The sequence below is a fragment of the Coccinella septempunctata genome, chromosome 2, assembly GCF_907165205.1.
Source record: "Coccinella septempunctata chromosome 2, icCocSept1.1, whole genome shotgun sequence".
Lineage (NCBI taxonomy): Eukaryota > Metazoa > Arthropoda > Insecta > Coleoptera > Coccinellidae > Coccinella > Coccinella septempunctata.
The window spans coordinates 23,532,988-23,553,156 of NC_058190.1; the positions used below are offsets into that span (position 1 = coordinate 23,532,988).

Genomic DNA, 20,169 nt, shown 5'->3' on the forward strand with positions numbered 1-20,169 from the left:
ATAGCTGAAGCAGAAATTATAACCAATACTGTTGACAAACCACGAGGATGGATATAAATAAACCAATTGAGACATCTAAGGGAGGGCGCGAGGGTAACTTCATCCCACCCGACCAAAACGAAAGAATAGATAGAGGCCGCAAGCACAAGAGACCCATGGGACGGAGTCCCAGCGGTATCATGTGTGTGGGAAACCCTGACAGAAGTATCCGCACGCGACTGCTGAAATTCAATTTCGTGGGTTTGGTTAATAAGCAAGATTCAATACAGAAGTCGTCGGCAGAGATCTGGAGGGAATCATTATGAACGCATAGGATGAGCTAACTTTGCAGTTGGACGATAACTTTATCAATGAGAAAAGTTATCGACGGATAATGTCCTAAATACATTCAGTAGTAAAGAATGGTACAAATTCTAGGAGTTTTTGTGGTTCTACACATTATTATAGAAATTAATCTCACGAGCTTGATTTTTCGGAATAGACGAAATAATGAAAATAAGTTGTTATCTTCAAACCATTTCTGATTAAGTCGCTGGTCCATCAAACTTCTTGGTTCTAACCACATACATAAAGACATCTCTGGTGCATTCACTAAAAACTCAATTGATAAGGACCACGACACTACTAGGAAAATAGAATTATTCCTATACATATAGTTTTAAAGTATCAGGTGCTGTGCCGAGTGTTAAGATATTGATATTAATATCTATATTCTACACGAATATTATAGCTATTATGGAATTTAGCTCACGCTTAGAGACACACAAATCAGCTATGATACTCATTTATGATCATAAAACTTCAAATTGTACTAATGATTAATGAATGGAATTTGGATTGTCTGTAATTTTCGAATATCTGAATTATTATTATGTATATTATATTTAGTTTGTGGGTAAAAAACCCAAAGTCTAAAGATCTTTCTGCCTGTTTGTCTGGGGTCGATTTTCACTAGATTTTGATTGTTGGAAAGGAGACTTCTTAAGAAAGATTTCAGACTACAGAAATGAGTGTGAAGTAGAGTATAGTAGGATTTGGTAGGGTAGAGAAGGGTGGATTATAGTGGAATAGAGTAGAATGGAGTAGTCCAGTTGAGTGGGGTGGAGTACCTACAGTGGAAAAAGCTGGAGAGGAGTGGAGGAAAGAACAGGCTAGAGAAGAGAAATTAAGTGAAGTTAGATAAAGTAAAGATGTGTGAAGTGAAGTAAAATAAGAAAAGTTGAGTGAAGAAGATTATATAGTTTTCGCAGATCTTCAGGTCGGTGAAGGTGAACTGATTACCTTCATCCTCCTGAGGATGAAAGTTTAAAACCTCAATTTTTGTGAAAATAATATTTCCTATTTGCAACTACATTATGGATTCTCATCAAGTATGGACCACATCAATTGAACAAGTTTTTATACTCCCTATAGTATATTTATTTTTTTTATATACAACGTGTCCCGAAATTCAATGATAAGCTGGCGCGGTGGGGTGGACATGGTTCTAACTACTTCAGGAAAAATAAGAGAAAAAATCCATCTCAACTTTTCATTTAATTACAACCTATGAAATTCTTCGAAAATTAACACCCTTCACAATATTTTAAGTTACCACGGACACAATTTTTCAAAAATTTTTGTTATTTTTTGTATCGTCAACTTAAGTAGTACTGTCCAGAATATGTCGAAGGTCCATTTCACAAAACACAATCACAATCCAAAGTAATGCCAGGTCAGTTTAGTTTGCAGATGACGTAAATCCAGTTCAATAAACCATTAAGAAAAACAAAGGAGCAAAACTGACCACAGAATAATAATACATTGGTACTGACTTTGCCGAGAATAGGAACTTCTTTATCAGCGCTATTCTAATTAACAAAGAACATCTACTATCCTTCTTTAAGGTGTATCTCTCGCTATCTTTCTCTCTTTAATTTCTAAATTTTATCAATTACACACGTGTCCCATTGAAATTCCAAAAAATGACTACACAATCTTTTTTCGGCAGATAATAAAAATTGTCACAATGAACGAGAACAATTAAGTAATTTAGTCTTTCTAAGAAATGGTACACATATTTTTTTTTCGACATGTTTTCTTGGATTATTATACTATTTTTGAAAATTCACAGAACTGTGAATTTTTAAAAAAATTGTCGCCATAATGTCCATACTTTTTTCACAAAACAATGAGAAAAAATAGGCTCAACGAAAAAATCTTTGGAAATTTTATGGGAAAAACATATTTTGATTATTTTTTGTGTGAAAACTATGAGGATTGTGGCAGTTTTAGGAATTCTGGAGGGCAGCAGTATCACTCAAGTTGCCGATAATTGAAAAATTGTGGCCGTGGTAGCTTAAAATATTATGAAGAGTGTTAATTTTCGAAAAATTTCATAAGTTATTCTGTAATTAAATAAAAATTGAGTTGGACTTTTCTTCTTATTTTTCCTGAAGTAGTCATGACCATGAACACCCTACGGCGCCGGCTTATCGTTGAATTTTGGGACACGTTGTATATGTATAAAGTAATATTTAGTTTTGTGCATCTATGTGCACCTTTTTGGTACTTTTACCAATATTAATTTTTCAAGGGTATTTGGGAGTTATTATTTTTCTTAATAAACTTTTTAAGGTTCTCACTACCAATTTCTGAAACAAAATCAATTAAAAATGAAATAAACCATTTGCTCCTGCGTAAATTCTTGCACTAATTTGTCAGGAGCAAATTAACTAGAAAAAATTGGTGCCTGACAATGAACTGAAAATAAAGAACGTTGAAATTATAATTTTATGTTGTAACGTTTCGGAGTCTATATCAGACTCCTTCATCAGACGAAAAATCAATTTTCGAAAATATTCTGAATTGTAGTTTTTGTTTGACATTGATTGTTAATACATAGAAACAGAGACTGCAAGATAAAGGTTTGACAGTTCACTGAAGAGGAGAGATGCACACCTGTACCAGTATCAACGCAGACTTCGCTAGAAATCTGTGTTCGATTTTGTCGCATTTTATACAATTTACGCAATGAAGTATTTCTCGCTGTTAAAAATAAGTTCGAGAGTGGACCCACTTTTGGATGTTCTTCTTAAAGCTGGCCAACTCGTCTCTCCACGTCACACAATAGGTAAGTCGTACCTTTATTGTCGTTTTTTTTCATTTTCATTTTTTTCGCCCATTAAGCAATTTTCAGTTACCTTATCATCAAATGAATTCAAAAAGAGTCCATCAGCTGTTCTCTAGCAATCGAGTGGTCCTTCAGACACTTTCAAATTTTTATTTTCATTTCCAGTTTGAAATCAGAGACCACAGAATGTTTTATACAAAAATCATAAGAATCACAACAACACCAACAAAACCCATAATTGAAAAAGTAAAATTGTTACCCCTAAGGTAAAATGACGGCTCTTGTCTGATCGTATCCGAAATTCTTTAGAGGGATGACAATTAAAATTGCCAATTAAGATTACAACAAGAGAATTACTTATTGAAATCAACTGCAATTCGAAATAAAATTTACTAAAAATAATGTCTGATGTTCGTATAGTCCAATAATTGTTTTTCAAAAACTCCCTTCTGTTTAATTCGTATTAGAATACAACCATAATATTCGTCTAAATTGTTCATAAAATTTTTCATAAAAGTCATCACAACCTCCTTGTTCGAAGCCTCCAACCATCTTTGTAAAGATGGGGTGAAATAGAGTAACAATAAAAGCACTTCGTCAACATAAGTACATTCAATGAACTATCTCAATTTTTTACACTGTTTTCATTCCAAAACGCACGTTACCAAGATTCAAGTGACCTGATGCAATAACTAATCAGATAGACTCAGATGTACTGAACCATTCATTATCAAGCTATATGTTTATATTTTGTTTCGTTTTTCCGATACCGGAATCACCTCTCACAATCCCGTACTCGGAATGTAATGAAATTTCGTCGAAATTCTAGGGGTTGTGGCTCAGCCATCCCGAATATTTTATATAAAATTTGGTGAAATGACTTATTTTGATGACTTCTACTTTCTGTCAATAAAAAGCCTCACCTTTGAAAACACCCTGTATTCATGAATGGAAAGCGTAAGAAAAAAATCGATAGATTAATGTTGTAAAAGAGATAACTACACGGTATGTTATTTGCCCAATTTCGAAAATGCTACCAGCAACCACCATCGACGTTAGAAAACAAATAGAAATGCGGCGAGTGTGTTCGTATAATGTGTGTGTATTCTGTGTGCGCTGTGCACACAAGATCTTCCCGGTTACGAATCTCCCGGGAACGGCCGCAAATTAACTCGCCCCGGAATCGACATAAAGCTAATTTTCAATTGAAACGTTGCTGATTCAATTAAAACTCAACCGCCCCGCATTTTCCTTGTGTACCTTTGCGGCAGCGTATCGTGGGGTGGAGATAAACAAATCGGGCCGGATGTTCCTGATTGTGCAAATATCGCTGATACGTATAGAAGTGATTATCGGTATAAGTTTGCCGAAGATATTACCACCGGGTTATCGTTTTTCTTTCGGGAGGGGCTGTTTCAAAGAACGAAAAATGCAAAGTCGCATTGAGGGTGGAATTAGGTCATTCTGGCCTTCGCAGCTGATATGATATACGTAATAGCAAAAATTAAGACAAGACTAATCTGTCATGTAATAGATCTGAAGGCCCGCAAGCCTCGAGTGGAATAAGGTGAACCATGAAGGAAGTGGAGAAAATAATCAGATCTGCACCGAGCATAGAGAAAGAGTGTTTCGAGAACTGAAAACACTTAGAAGAAGTGACAAGAGTCGCAAAAGGCTCCCTACTATTAAGGACCCTGTAAGAGTAATTTTTCCAGCATTTATCTCCTTTTTCACAAAACTGTTGAAAATGGAAATTGTGAATTAAAATTTTATTCCAGATTGTTTAACCAGAAACTGTTTTACCGTTAGTTTGCCAGAATGATCTATTAATTCGAGATTCTCTGAAGAAAGGATTTCGTCGTGCAGTTGGCTGTATAAGTCGATCTTGTGCGACGGTTGTAGCTCTTGCTCTTTCACGTAGATGAGAATATTAAGCACTTTCACACTCCACTATTTACACTTTTCGAAACCCGGAAACAGTTGGCAACTTCTTGTAAAGTTGAACCTTTCTGTTTTCATTTTACCAACACACTAATTGATGGAAGTCTTCGAAGCGCATGTTAAACTTGTGCCAATCCACAATTGATAAAACACATAACCAGATTGGTATCGTCTGAGACCCATGCTCCATTCAGAGAAAATTTTCTATCTAGCCATCTAATACAGATACTACGAGATCCCGCTGCAGAATTACTACGTTCATTGCGTACAGAGACAAACACACATTTTTACATACGTTTATGGATAGGAGAATACACTGATAACACCGCAGCCTGTCAAAAGTGGCCGCAAGTAATTTTAATTAAATTAATGTTAATCAATATTCCAAGAGAAATTTCTTTCACTCCGTTTTGAAATAAAATATCATCCACATCATAGCAATGCCTGTAAAGAATACTAAAATCCATAGCTGCCGTGGCACACTCGGCCGCAACTACCTCGCAGCCAGGTGTAAGCAGGTAACATTTCGATGTATTTCTACGTTCATGACGTACACGGATGTTTTTGATATCAAATTAAAGCTAATTTTTTTTCGAATATGATGATATATGGCTGCCTGTGAAAAAATGGCCGCAAGTTAGGTCTGCCATCTGTTAAAAGAGCGAGATATCCCCACCGAAACTCTTCTCCTATATTCCAACCAAAGATTATAGAGTAGAAAAATGGGAAACTAGGCGACTAAAGCGATGTGAGCGCCATCTGTGTTTCAAATGTGTTTTTAAGACCCTAAGACTGGTTAGAATATATATTCGAGGGTTATTTGCAGAAACATATATGAAATTTTGTAAGATTTCAGATGACCATTTTGATCAAAGAGGTTTTGAATGTTTTGATTCTCGTACCGCCTTCTGTTTATCTAGCTCGTTCTATTTGCTGATTATTGAATTTTTTTTAAATATCGTTCGAAAATAATTGCATGGTGGAGAGCTGTGGATCAAATCAAATGGATTTTCCGAAATTAACCCGGATGCAATTTTCTTTTCGTAATGAATTCGATTATGAAAATAAATATTATTATTATTATTATTATAATACCCAATTCCGCCTTGAGACTGGTTGCATATAAGTGGATAAAAAATTATTCCCTGTGAGCAGTTTAGTTCAACTGCCCATATCTGCATTCAGTATAGGTTCATTTTGTGAGAACAGGTGCTAATGTAAATCATTTAACTATTTGCGAAAAAAAGATGTAGGTTATACATAAGCTAACTTGAAACTATACGGAAATAAAAAAAAAAAAAAAAAAATGAGCATTAGAGGGTTAAGTTTTTTACTTTATCAAGGAAATTGGAAATGTAATTATTAAAACTGGTAACATGTGATTCGGTCATTCATTGATTTTTATTTTGAATGCCCCGAAGCAGATAAAATTTTCTGTGCGAAGACCCGCATTTACAAGACGACCATCAGACCTTCATGACATACACCGCGGAGACGAGACCAGACACATCCAAAACTAGACAACTCTTGGAGACTACAGAAATACGGATTCTAAGACGAATAACAGGCGAAACATTGAGAGTTAGAGAACGGGGTGAAAACATCAGAAGAGCATGTAAGACAAAGGGAAAGTGGAATGGAACCGGCACATTGGACGAATGACGGAGGACAGATTGGTGAGAATTGCAAGAGATAAGTCATCAAGTGGGAGGCAAAGTGTTGGTCGTCCTAGAAAGAGGACATCGACCTGGGATGAGATGAATTCATTCGATGGAAGAACAGGCCTTAGGCCTAACCTGGAAGTTAGAAGAATAAGAAGAAGAAGTGTCATGAAGAAATCATAACAAAAGCATAAAGAAACTATTCTGACGGGCTAACATGCAGGTCTTGTATACCTCTGTAAGGTTTTTTTTATATGAAGAAGGATCACGCCTAAACAGTGAGGCAATGAATACAATAATAATAATTAATTCAGATGCAACCACCCGCTGATATAAATATCAGCAAGTGCTACGATTTTAATTGAACTAGCCAATTTAAGATTAAGCAGATGCTGACCATGATTTCAGTCTCAATTGACCTCGTCAGAGCACATAGCTTTTTCTCTGATGGAGAACGTTTCGATTTGATGGACCCTTATTCAATATTGGCAAGCGCTACTGAGTACTATCCAGTAACACTGCGCGCTACTGAGTACTATACAGTTACACCATCAATTCCAAACGTTCTCCATCGGAGAAAAAGCTATGTTGCTCTGACGAGGTCAAATGAGACCGAAACCATTTGACGATGGCAAATTGGCTATTTCAATTCAGACCGTAGCACTTATTGATATTGATATCAGCGGGTGGTATGCATCTGAATTGATTCTTATTATTGATTTATTTAATTGTGGTTCTGAAAATTCTGTGAATGATATGTAAGTAACGGAAAAGTGAAATGTGTATGCTATGATGGTATATTAAATATTGCTGGTATATCAAATATATCAAAACAACCTATTACGATTATTTACAGAAAAACAGAAAACTGTTTCCAGCCTATTTGCAGCGGCCAAATGTTCCCCCAACAGACAGAAGCATTTGTCAAGCTAAGGAGATGCATGGAATCCCTTAGCTGAAACATGTTATCCCCATCATCAATTCAGAGGAAAATATAATTTTGGGGTTAAAAAAATTGTTTAGATCTTCGAAGCTTCAAATTGCGTCAGATTTCTTAGGTCCTTTCTTCGCTTATCTTATTGGCTCTTCTTTTGCCTATCTTGTTGGCTCTTCTTTTGCCTAGTGATATTGGGTACTGAGATGCACATCAGATCACAGAATTCATGAAAAATCGTTGCACGTTTTGAGTATTTTGCGTTGTTTGTTCTCATTTGGGTTGAATAGTTCAACCCGCATAATCTTGAGAAAAACGTTTTTGTCATTAATGTTACTCATAACAGGGTAATCTGACAACGTGAGAAGATAGCTTCAACAAACAAATTACTGACTTACAGGTAGCCAATCGTTTCAGTCAGTAAAATAATTCATGAAAGGAGATACTCACTTGGAATTTTTTGAGGTCTAACTCTGCGATCCGTTTCAAGAAAAAGAATGTCATATGAGCTAGTTTCAGACACATAGTTGGAATCACCGGAGGAGGTTGTCCTTCGCTCCTCGGCGTCGAGTCAGGAGGAAGCAATGATCCATACAGCATTGAAACACAGCCGAGCAATTCAGTGCCGTGAAGGACGCCAACCTGAAAAATATATTTGCTAAATATAATACTTTCTTTGAAAACTGAAAGACAGTTACAGCCATACAGAGTTCTAGTAAGAAGTATCGAAGAGAAATCATAAAGTTTTATTCTGTTCTGAATGAATCAAAAACAATTTGATGAAGTGAGTTAATCTGTGAAGACAGAACTGAGCTGATGCCATTAAGTGGATATTCAATTCAAGGCATAGTTTTCTGGTTTATACTATACTTTTGAATAGTTTTAAGGAGTTGCACTCGCCAAAACAAATAGTACAAGAATTTGAGGAAGGCTGATTCTTCAATATATGACCTCTGATAGCTGGGAGACGTTGCGTTCCCTAATGCGCACCTTCATAGGTAAAAAAGATGAATTTGCTGTCATTTAAGGAAGATTCATTTTTGTTGTATGTTACGCTTTATTTTGGTCAGTTCTACCTTCTGTTGAAAAAAAAGCCTCACCTTCAAATACACCCTGTGTAGAAGACCATTGAGAATGTTAGGTTTTATCAAGAGAAAAATAATGGCTTTAAATATACTCAGGCAATTGCATTAGTATACATAGCTCATGTAAGATGATTATTGGAATATGCTACTGTAGTATGGTCACCATTGTATGATTTACATATAAACAGTCTAGAAGGAGTGCAAAAAAGTGGACTACTTTCAAACTTCATATTCTAGGTTCAGATATTAATTATGATGAACTTATTTATGATATGTTGAGATTATTCTTGTTGATAGAAGAAAAACTTTGATTTGATGTTTGTATACAAAACATTGAATAGTTTCACTTATGTACTTGAGAGAATTGGCCTTAATACCAATACCCTTAGGGAAAAAGAACAATTTTCTATGAATTTTTGTCCCTTCAACTATACATTCCAGAATCTTATATGTAGAGCCTTGAAAGAAGCTTATAGCCGAGATATTGACTTGTGGGCAATGTCTATATTTGATATGAAGTAATATCTCACAAGTTCGGCATAATTTTAGGCTCTATTTTTAGTTTATTTCTTCCACCAAACAATCTGCACTTAAAAGTTGGATCGGTTATTATTTTCAGGTGTCTTATGTATGTGAAAGAAAATGAGGACAGTATTGTGAAACTTTCTAGTTTCCATTCTCATAATACGAGAAAAAAGTACCAATTATATTTCCCTATGCATAAAGCTGCGAAATTCGAAATGTCTCCATTTTATCAAGGTGTCAAACTTTCCAATCACATTCCGCGTTACATACAATGTCTTCAAAAAATGAATTCAAAATGGTAGTTAAGGATTTGTTACTGAAACATTGTTTTTATAGTGTCCATGATTATTATTGTTATATCTTAGAAAAAATTAAATTTTTGACTTGTCCCATATATAAATCAATGTCTTAAAGGATGAATACATATGTATCTATCTATTTCCAAACTGTTCTGAGTCACTTTCATTGCTCGAAAATAAAATTTCATGGATCATATTAAGACTATCACAATTTGCAGAGAGCTTCGATCACCTTTGGTTCAATTTGACAAATTTGTCCTATCTAACATTTGATTCGAAAAGTTCATCTTTTGGTGCAACAGAATACGATCAGTTCTGCGAAGTACTTCTCACTTTGAACTTGACTTTTCACTTTGCTCTTTTCAATTCTGAATGCTTTTCGTGCAACGTAATTAATTTGAAAAGTGCAAAGTGAAAAGTTGCAAAGTAGTTTGGTGTAATAGGAGGTCTATGATATCTGTGAAAAAATTGATGAACAACTTCATTAAAGTAAACATATAAGGGCACCAGTGTGCTTTACATAAGCGGGTCACTGAAGCGAGAAAAAGGGCATGAAGAGAACCCAATATTAACTCAAGAGTACCGACATATTTTAAACTTAAAAAAACCATAATCGACCGTGATTTAACTTCAACCATAATAAGCCAGTCATGAATCCAATGTTCCTACAAATATTGACAATTTTAATTAGTTTTTTATGATTCTGTCACACAAAATATATTAAAAGGTTCAATCTAATTCATTTTCAAAACCCCTTTTCAATGCTGAAATTACATTTGCTAGACGGAAAAGTGATATATGTATGTCGGAAAAGTGAGAAGAATATTGTACTGCCAGTTTCATAATCAATTTTAAAGCTCCATAAGGTTTTTTTCTGTAGGGCTAAAAGGAGCTTTAAATTAATTATGGAATTGACTTTTACTTACCAAATGAGTGGGGTCCGAGTCCTCAGGGCAATTTCTGGCTAGAGCCGCCAAGAATTTGAGGGTTGCTAGAAGGAAGGCACAAGCTGAAGCGACATCATGAACGGGACCTCTGACTGCTAAGCAACATTTCGATAGCTGTTCAACTACCCCAACACAGACTGCAAAACTGCAATGTAAAGATTGAAATCATTAAATATAAATACAATTGATAAAAATTTGAATGAAAATTAAACCATGTAGTTGAACCACATAAGATAATTATGGCACTGATGCTGTGAAACAAACGAATGGTAAATGAGAATTCCGTGCGCTTCGAATAAAAAACTATATTACTTCTGCCAAAAATCAACGAAAGTAAATTGCAGAACATATACAATATCTTTATTTAATGTAAGTTTCTCCGCCGTTGATGAGTATTTAAGTTATAAATTTGCTAATATCTCTGTGATTTTTCCAACTTGAAAAATTCTATAACAATTCACAGAACACAATGACATACAAGCACCTCCCAGACTATCGTTCAATCAACAAGGTGAACTGTTCAGTATGTGGGCCTAATTCAATTTTCTTAATTTAAATAAAAGTGCTGCTCCGTTTTATTCTTGAAAAAACAGACTGGAAGAGCATCACAATTTTTTCATCATCGTTCATTCAATTTATCAACCATTACAGACCAAAAAGAACGACACTAATGAAGAAATAGTATCAGAATTTCAGAGATGGGACACAGAGTACCTACGCACATGACACATTTATAACCTGATTACTGAAGAAGTGGCGGAATAGAAAAAGCCAACTGTTTCAGCTCTCACGTCCATAATTCACATACCTTATCAGATTAGCGAACTCTCCTTGTCGTCAGCAGGAGATTGCCTCCCTTAATCGAGAACCAGGGTTGCCATTTCAATATTTCAGATAGAGAAAGAGAGAGCTAGCCACAATTTCGACTGAACAAGGTTCCGAAATGATGAGCAAATGTCTTAAGAATAGTTTAGCAGAAAAAAAGACGAAAGACTCGACAAATATGTGGAATTGTGAGAAGTAGTAGAAATTTTCACATTTGTCAGTTAGAATAGGCGAAAATTATTCCGAGTGTCACGATGTTGGTCTTGGAGTTCTTCAGGGTTCCGAGATGGGAGCTTTATTATTCATATCATTTATAAATGATCTGACTGTGTGGTTGGACTGTTTTCTGTTAACATTATCCGCAGATGATACTTCTCTTCCAGAGTTACGCAATAAATTAATAGAAAGAAGATTTGGTGGCCTTGCCGATGGCAAATTGGCTAGTTCAATTCAGATCGTAACACTTGTTGATATTCACATCGACGGATGGTATACATCTGAATTAATTCTTATTACGAGGATGTATTGATATCTAGTTAGCCTAAACCAGTTCCATGCATAGAAAAAATATTGCGTTACCATAGCAATAATAACTCTTTAGAAGTGTCATTGTGAAGTTTGAGGTCCAAAAAGTAAACCAGAGTTACTCAATAAATTAAAAGAAAGAAGATGTCCACCGAAATTGAGAAAATCGAAAAATTGGAGTATCAAGCCATCATCAAGTACATGTATTTAAAAGAGCAGATTTACGGAGATATGCTTGATACACTTGGTGATCAATGTCCTATGCGACCGTGAAAAATTGGAGTGCAAACTTCAAAAGAGGTTAATTTTCCATTGAAGATGATGACCGATCGAGAAGGCCAGTTTCTGTGTCAGTCCCTGAAAATATCGATGCAGTTCATGACATGATTTTATCAGACCGTCGAATTGGGCTAAAACGGATATCTGAAGCACTCAATATTTCATACGAATGCGTTCATCATATAGTTCAAGTCAATTTGGACATGAGAAAAATTGCTGCAAAATGGATCCCCAAATGTTTGAATGTTGACCAAAAGCGTGCAAGGGTAGAAGCATCGCTTTGCATCGGTGCTCGATTTGCAAACGATGTAGACTTCTGAACCTGAATTTTTACTATGGATGAGAGTTGGGTACATTTCTACGATCCAGAAACAAAGCAACAATCGATGGAGTGGCGATACCCTGGTTCTCCAAGACCTACGAATTCTCGTGTCCAAAAATCTGGTGGAAAAGTTCTGGCTCCAGTTTTTTGGGGTTACCATGGAGTAATCATGATTTGATTTTTCGGATAAGGGTAGAACAATGAACGGAGATTACTATTCGACATTACTGACCACTCTACGTGAAGAAATTAAAGGAAAAAGACGCGCAAAGCTACCCAAAGGTGTTTTGTTTTTGCAGGACAACACCCCTGCACAGAAATCTCATGTTGACATCCAAAAAATTCAGGATGTAGGGTTTTAATTACTATAACACCCCACTTATTCACCAGATCTGGCTCCATCCGACTTTCATCTCTTTTCTCAACCAAAGAAAAGTTTAAAAGGTCGTAAATTTTCTTCCAACGATGAGGTAATAAAAGCTGTGGAGGTCTGGTTTGTAGAGAAAGAAGAAACATTTTTTTTGAAAGGGCTAGAGGCGTTGCAGGTTTGCTGTAATAAATGTATCCAACTAAGAGGAGAATATGGTAAGTAATAAAATATTTCGACATTGAAATTTCATTTGGTTCTATAGTAGGCTAAGAATTTTTTAATATATCCTCGTATTATTGCCTAGACATAGAACTTATAGATTTGAATGGTCTCCACTGTATTAAAGTATTAAGTTGTTCAATCATTTATCACGTGCTGAATTTCTTCTCCCAATTCAAAAATTTACAATAAAGAAATCAAGAACCTTCTTTTGAAAAGGTTACCCTTCTGTACAAGAATATTTTCAAGTTCAGCTTCACTTTTGCAGGTGAACGATATCTAGGAGGATTTTAGGGTGTTAACTTCAACCTTCTCAGTCAGTACATCCAGATGGTTCTTGAAGTTCTTTGGCAGTTATAGTTGCATTTGTTTGAGGGATTATGGAGAGATTAATCAGTAATCAGGAGGTGGACATCATATAGAGTAAACGCAACCTTGCGGGACACCAGACCATACTGTTTTATAGTCAGACTCTGTCGAAAGCTTGCTGTACATAAAAAAACGAAGTGCAATTTTCCCAAGTTTGCTTGGAAATCCGAACTGATGATCTGGCCTTATTTTTAGGATTATAGTTCCTTCTGATCTTTAGTAGCAGTTTCCCAAATAGCTTTGACATGATTGGCATTAGATTTATTCAACGATAGGAGATTCTTTTAGTTGTTTACCGGTACAGTAATGACTTTTTCGAGCTTCCACTGCATAGGATAATAGACTACCTCCAAAATCCTGTTGAATAGTCAGAAGGAGGATGGCTTTGTTCGGTAGGTTTTTCAAGATATCTTCCACAATCAGATCTCTCACACGATTGTATAGTTACATTATTATTATTGTCTATCGTGTACTCACTGAAAAAAGTTAGCAGTTGAGTGGACTATCAATGTTATTATAGGACTAAACTAATCAAATCGTATTACCTTTGATAATTCTTGAAAAAGCCTAGGTGGATTTTCTCATTTGTTATTTGAAATACTTATGTCTAGAAGCATGAGATGTGAAGATCTTGGAGGGGTGATATTTTTTTGCTCAATTGCATCTGTTTGTGATTGAATGCAGCAGTTCAGCAAGTGACTAATGGCATATTAGGAGAATCAGTCTAGCAGTTTCTATAATCGAATTTCACCGTCACCGATAAATCGTCGGATGATTTCGTTGATTAGGTGTCCTGAAGCCAGATGTCCCTGCAGCGTTTCCCTAATTAGAAAACTGGCCGTCACACTCACGCGGATCGCGAATTGTGGACACTTTGAGCAACGCGTGTGCGCCGAACGCGTGGGTGTAAACTCGATTATGCCGATGCTGGGTGAGATAATGTTCGACTGGAGATTTCGCATGGATCGTTAAGGGATATGGGGTAGATCGATAATCGCTGTAATGATTCGAGTGATGGATAGCTATGAAGAAATGATGCAGCTGCGAGATGACGAGTGTACGGAGAAAAATATTGAAGAATGAATATTCCGAGTTTATTGAATTTTTTAATAGGTTGAGAACAGAAGAATCCTGAATATTTGAATACAAAAGTCTAATAGATCCTTAAAATATCTTCCCCAGCAAATTACAACTACGAGGATGTATTGATATCTAGTAAGCCTAGACCAGTTCCATGCATAAAAAAAAATATTGCATTACCATAGCAACGAACAATAACTCATTAGAAGTGTCAGTGGGAAGTTTGAGATCAAAAAAGTAAACCAGAGTTACGCAATAAATTAAAAGAAAGAAGATGACCACCGTTATTGTGAAAATCGAAAAATTGCAGTATCGGGCCATCATCAAGTACCTGTACTTAAAAGGGTAAAAAAGGTATGTGTGTGAAGTTGGCCCAGCAATTTTCGATTTTCGAAAAAAAAAATTTGTGCTGAATTGTGTTAGGTTTGTGCTGCTTTGTGCCGTTGAAATTTTTTCTTTATTTCACACGGTTCTCAAAATATTTCACAAAATGTATTGAATGGGCCAGCCCAGTACTAGTAATGAGTTTTGGCAACTGAAACAGGTTGTGCTACGCATGTACAGTGTTGTGCCGTTCGAATTTTCGCGAAAGTCCCTCTTATCTCCCGGAAAATCGAAAATGAAGAAAAAAGTTAGCCAGCACTTTTGTTTTTTCTTCTCAAAAATTAGTGGAAAAATTTGTGCTACATTTGTGCTGACTTGTGCCGTAAATATTTTCTCGAAAATATGTCGGATTTTCCGGGAAATCCTGAAATTGAAAAAAAAGGTAACAAAAATTTCAAAATTCACACTTTCGAAAAGTGCTGGGCCACCTTCACACACATTTAAGAGGTTAGCAGATTCACGAAGATATGCTTAATACCCTTGGTGATCAATGTCCTTCGTATGCGACCGTGAAAAATTGGACTGTATGCAGGCATCAAAAGAGGTATATTTTCCATTGAAGATGATGACCGATCGGGAAAGCCAGTTTCTGTGTCAGTCCCCGAAAATATCGATACAGTTCATGACATGATTTTATCAGACCGTCGAACTGGGCTAAAACGAATATCTGAAGCACTGAATATTTCATACGAACGCGTTCATCCTATAGTTCACGTCAATTTGGACATGAGAAAAATTGCTGCAAAATGGATCCCCAAATGTTTGAATGTTGACCAAAAGCGTGCAAGGGTAGAAGCATCGCGTTCGATTTGAAAACGATGTAGACTTCTTAAACCGAATTGTTGCTATGGATGAGCCTTGGGTACATTTCTACGATCCAGAAACAAAGCAACAATCGATGGAATGGCAAAACTCTGGTTCTTCAAGACCTAAGAAGTTTCGTGTCCAAAAATCTTCTGGAAAAATTCTTGCTTTAGTTTTTGGGATTGCCGTGGAGTAATCATGATTGTTTTTTGGACAAGGGTAGAAACAATAACTGGAGATTACTATTCGACATTACTGACCACTCTACGGAAAAAAATTAAAGAGAAAAGACGCGGAAAGCTACCCAAAGGTGTTTTGTTTTTGTAGGACAACGCCCCTGCACTCAAATCTCATGTTACCATGCAAAAAATTCGTGATTTAGGGTTTGAATTACTAGAACACCACCCTTATTCAGCAGATTTGGTTCCATCCGACTATCATTTCTTTCCTCAACTGAAAAAAAATTTAAAAGGTGGTAAATTTTCTTCCAACGAGGAGGTAATAAAAGCTGTGGAGGTCTGGTTTGCAGAGCAAGAAGAAACATTTTTTTTGAAAGGTCTAGAGACATTGCAGGTTCGCTGTAATAAATGTATCCAATTAAAAGGAGAATATGTTGAGTAACAAAATATTTTGATATTGAAATTTTGTTTGATTATATAGTAGGCTGAGAATTTTTCAATATATCCTCGTAACTCTCGAGTTTATTAGTGTCTAAGGAACTGTAGTAAAATTTTTTTATTGATTATGGTAGTTTGCAAAGAGAATTTGACTGATATGAATGATATGAGGGTGGGCAATTTGTTGTTTCTTTTCAATATTAACACCAAAACACTTGAAACATTCAGCTGGGCCAATTTTATGCTATCAATAATAACGGTTTGATTCCGATAACCATCCTATCAGTGTTTGGAAAACCTCATCAGCCATGACGTAGCTGCGATTTGACTCTGGACTGAAAAGCCTGATTATTACTCTTAAATTTTAGAAATAATCAGCTCACCAACGATCCCCAAACAAGCCCCTATCTCCTTAGAGTAAGCGATGCCCCAACTCTACCCTTAACTTAAATTCGTTTTCACCATACTAAGGTACACTTTGTTGCGTGGCACTCATAAGTTGCAAACAAATTTCCGTTAATAGTCTTTGAAATATTTCAATGTCTTGTACACTATATTCTTTGTTACCTCGTGATGAGTAAAAAAGAAATATGTTTCATGACACAGTATTTTGAAATTTCAACATTAGGAAAAGACCCAAACAATGCGACACAGAAACTTGCCGTGTTCTCTGGTTTTCACTTCAGTCACCAGTTTCATATCCTTCCCTATGTGTGTGTACTATCCCATCCGAACCAACGAAAAGATTCGATTCTTTCCGATAGAATTTGAATCCTCATTTCTCCGTTACACTTCATCGCAGCAGTTGAGCCCCTCTGTAAGGCATCCTCCGCTTTTATTCGCTTACTCAAGAGACGCACTTGAAGCTTCGGGCCACTTGAAAAGTTCCTGGGAGCCTGAACCGATGTGGAGAGTGTTTGTTTGGGCTCGGCCCTTGATGTCAGATATTCCGAGTGGCGAGAAAAGACTTTACATAAATTAACTCTCTCCAAATTAAGAGCGGATCCGACTGAAAGGGTTTATTGACTCTGGAAACTTCGAGTCGCCCTGATAGGGACACTTGATCTAGGAATTGAACCGAATCATTGCGATAGCTTTCCGAGGAGTGGTTTGTTTCATGGAGGGCAATTTCGTTAGATGTTACGCCGACATAGAGATCACATTCCATTCTTAATATAGCGAGTGACATAGAAAACAGAAAAACCAGAATTACTGAATTTATTAGAAATAGAGTACAGAATTTCATTTCTTTGAGTGAAGAGAAGAAACGATCAGTGTTTCAACTGAATCAACAGAGTGATTTTTGTGTTATTTCGTTTGTGTTTTCTAGCTACAATTCGCATTTGTGTGACCTCTGTCTTGTTCTCTGCCGACCTGATTTTGTTTCACCGTGATGTATCAGCACGGCTTTTTATAAACATTAGTAACTCTACTGCGTGTTAAAATTGAGATAATTCATTGGTAGCATATTCCAACGAGAATTTTGACCTTAGTTTCAATGATTCACCATGAAATTCATTTTTCCATTCCATAGCGAATTGATATTTATTTCTGAATATGTCGACAGTGATTTTCTCATTTTGAATTAGATGTAAATTTTGTATCCTTATGCCGATTCTTTTACGTATCAATGTGCCCTAGGGTGGTATCTGTCAGGAGCTCTTTAAAAAGCTTGTGCGAGATTGAAGAACCAGTTATGTTATATATTGCGTTTGTTTCTGTGTCCTGCGAGACCGATAATAACCTATGGGGCAATATACTGGTTTGCTAAAGCAGAGCAGACGAGCACAAGTATAATACTCGACAAGCTACAAAGGCTTGCATGTGCGTGAATCACTGGAGCTATGAGAACCTGCCCAACTAGAGTACTTGAGGTCATTATAGATCTCACTCCTCTACATCTAGTGATAGATAGGGTAGACCATGGGGCCATCCTCAGAATATCTAGAGAAGGTAGAGGTAATGAAAGAATTAAAAGTCAGATACCCTGGTCCTCTCTAAACAAGTACATCTCATCAGCGAACTTATCAAGTGATGTTATAATTAAAAATGTAAGCATTGTAAAGAACTTTAACACGATGCTTTGTAAAAGGAAGGAATGGGAAAAGGAACTACCCAGAAGTCGAAAGTTAATACCATCAAATGGTACACTGATGGTTCAAAAACCACGACAGGGGATGGCGCTGGAATATACGAGGCAAGCACCAAGTGTACACTATCGTTAGGCTCTTGCTTCGAGACTTTTTCAAGCAGAAATCGAAAGATGCGTGGACATAAACCTGGAAATAAACTATGGATGTGACATAGTGATCCTTTCTAACAGTCAAGCCGCCATCAAAGTACTGAACTCCTTTGTCATCGACTCAAAGCCGACTTGGGAGTGCCGAAGGAAATTCAATGAAATAGGCAAAAACAAGGTCTCTTTAGTCTGGGTTCAGGGTCACTCTGGAATCAAAGGAAACGAGGAAGCCAGCATACCCGCCAGAAAGGGAGTACAAGCGCCACTTACTGGCTCAGAGCCTTTCTGTGGCATAGGATAATGCACAGGAAAGAGTTTCTGGAAAAAAATAAATCAAAAGAAAAACGTTCTGGATGAATCTTTCAGGAATGGGTCATACCAAAAATTTCGTCTGGAATTTTAAGACTGTAAGATCCAAAAAGTATTTGGATCTGGGTAAGAAAAAGTTATGCCTCCTCGCAGGACATTGTCGTCTTCTTCTTCTTCTACTTGGGATGCCTCACTGAGCTGAACTGAGGCCTAGTGACCCATTGTTCGTCCGCTTGTAGTTGGAGAGACTCAAAACCTGAGACTACTGATAAAAACGCCACAAGTCGACAGAGAGGAGTCCTGTCACCATAGGAATTGTGGGTGTTGTGTTTCCTAGGTGTGTTATCCTTAACTCTTCAAGGTTACTGCAAATAAACATAATATGTTTCATCAGTGCTCCTTTGACCAGCGGCACAGGGAACAGCCAGTCAGTCCCATTCTATTTAAGTGTTTATTAAACGAATGGCCAGTCATTGCTCCAGTAACTATACTCAGTTGTTTCCTCTCAAGAGCCAAGAGTTTTTTCACCTCAAGTACAGAGCGTCGGTCCCGCACCAACAATGTCTGCCTTCTCGTTTCCCGGAAGTCCCGCGTGCGCCGGACACCAGATAACTTTCACAATGTTATCAGAGCATAGCTCCCGCAGAGCCTCCCTGCATTCCTCTACTATATGTGAGTTAACCCTTTCCTCAGAGAGGGATTTCAGGGTTCCCTGACTGTCACAACAAATATAGATGTGTTTGCCGGAGTACCCTTTGAGGATATTCTTCAGTGTGCAGGCCAGAACAGCATACAGTTCAGCCTGTTCTATGGAACAATACTTCCCTAGAAAATGGACAGATTGGAACGAGGTCCCATTATTCCCACTCCAGTCCCCGTGGCCATCACAGAGCCATCGGTGAACCAAATGGGACCTTCAGGCACAAGAATCCTGTTTGGTGTAGACCATAGATCTCTATCAGAAACAATTACCCTGTTGGGTTCGGCGAAGTAGAAGCTGGTGCCCGTGCGGTTCCCCTATGGAGAAGCGATGCGCTGGTATCCTTCACCATCTTGAGAGCCCTCGCGTGCCCCCCGAACAGTCCTCTATCACGCCATTGTCCCTGTTCCCAAACTCTAAATCTGTCTTCATAGCCACCTTCGCCTTAGAAAGCATATAATGAAAATGAGGTTACCAGAAACTGACGAGAACAGAGTCTGTGGGGAAGACGAGGAAATTCCTGTTCACCTGGTTACAGAATGCCTCGCCATTGCAAACCTGCGTAAGGAATGTCTTGGATGAGAAAATTATAGAAGGGATGAGGATTCAGCCTCCTTGAAGCC

The 20,169-nt window shown here is 37.0% G+C and overlaps 1 protein-coding gene across 2 annotated transcripts in view; it reads right to left on the reverse strand.

The window, feature by feature from the left end:
* The window catches only part of LOC123308728 (S phase cyclin A-associated protein in the endoplasmic reticulum), a 140,526-nt gene that overhangs the window by 27,484 nt on the left and 92,873 nt on the right, over positions 1-20,169 (reverse strand). For both annotated transcript variants that reach the window (XM_044891518.1, XM_044891519.1), the window contains 2 exons: positions 10,484-10,649; positions 8,099-8,290 (listed from right to left, as the gene is read on the reverse strand). In XM_044891518.1, coding sequence (XP_044747453.1) covers positions 8,099-8,290; positions 10,484-10,649 — 358 coding nt within the window. The remainder of the gene's footprint in view (positions 1-8,098; positions 8,291-10,483; positions 10,650-20,169) is intronic.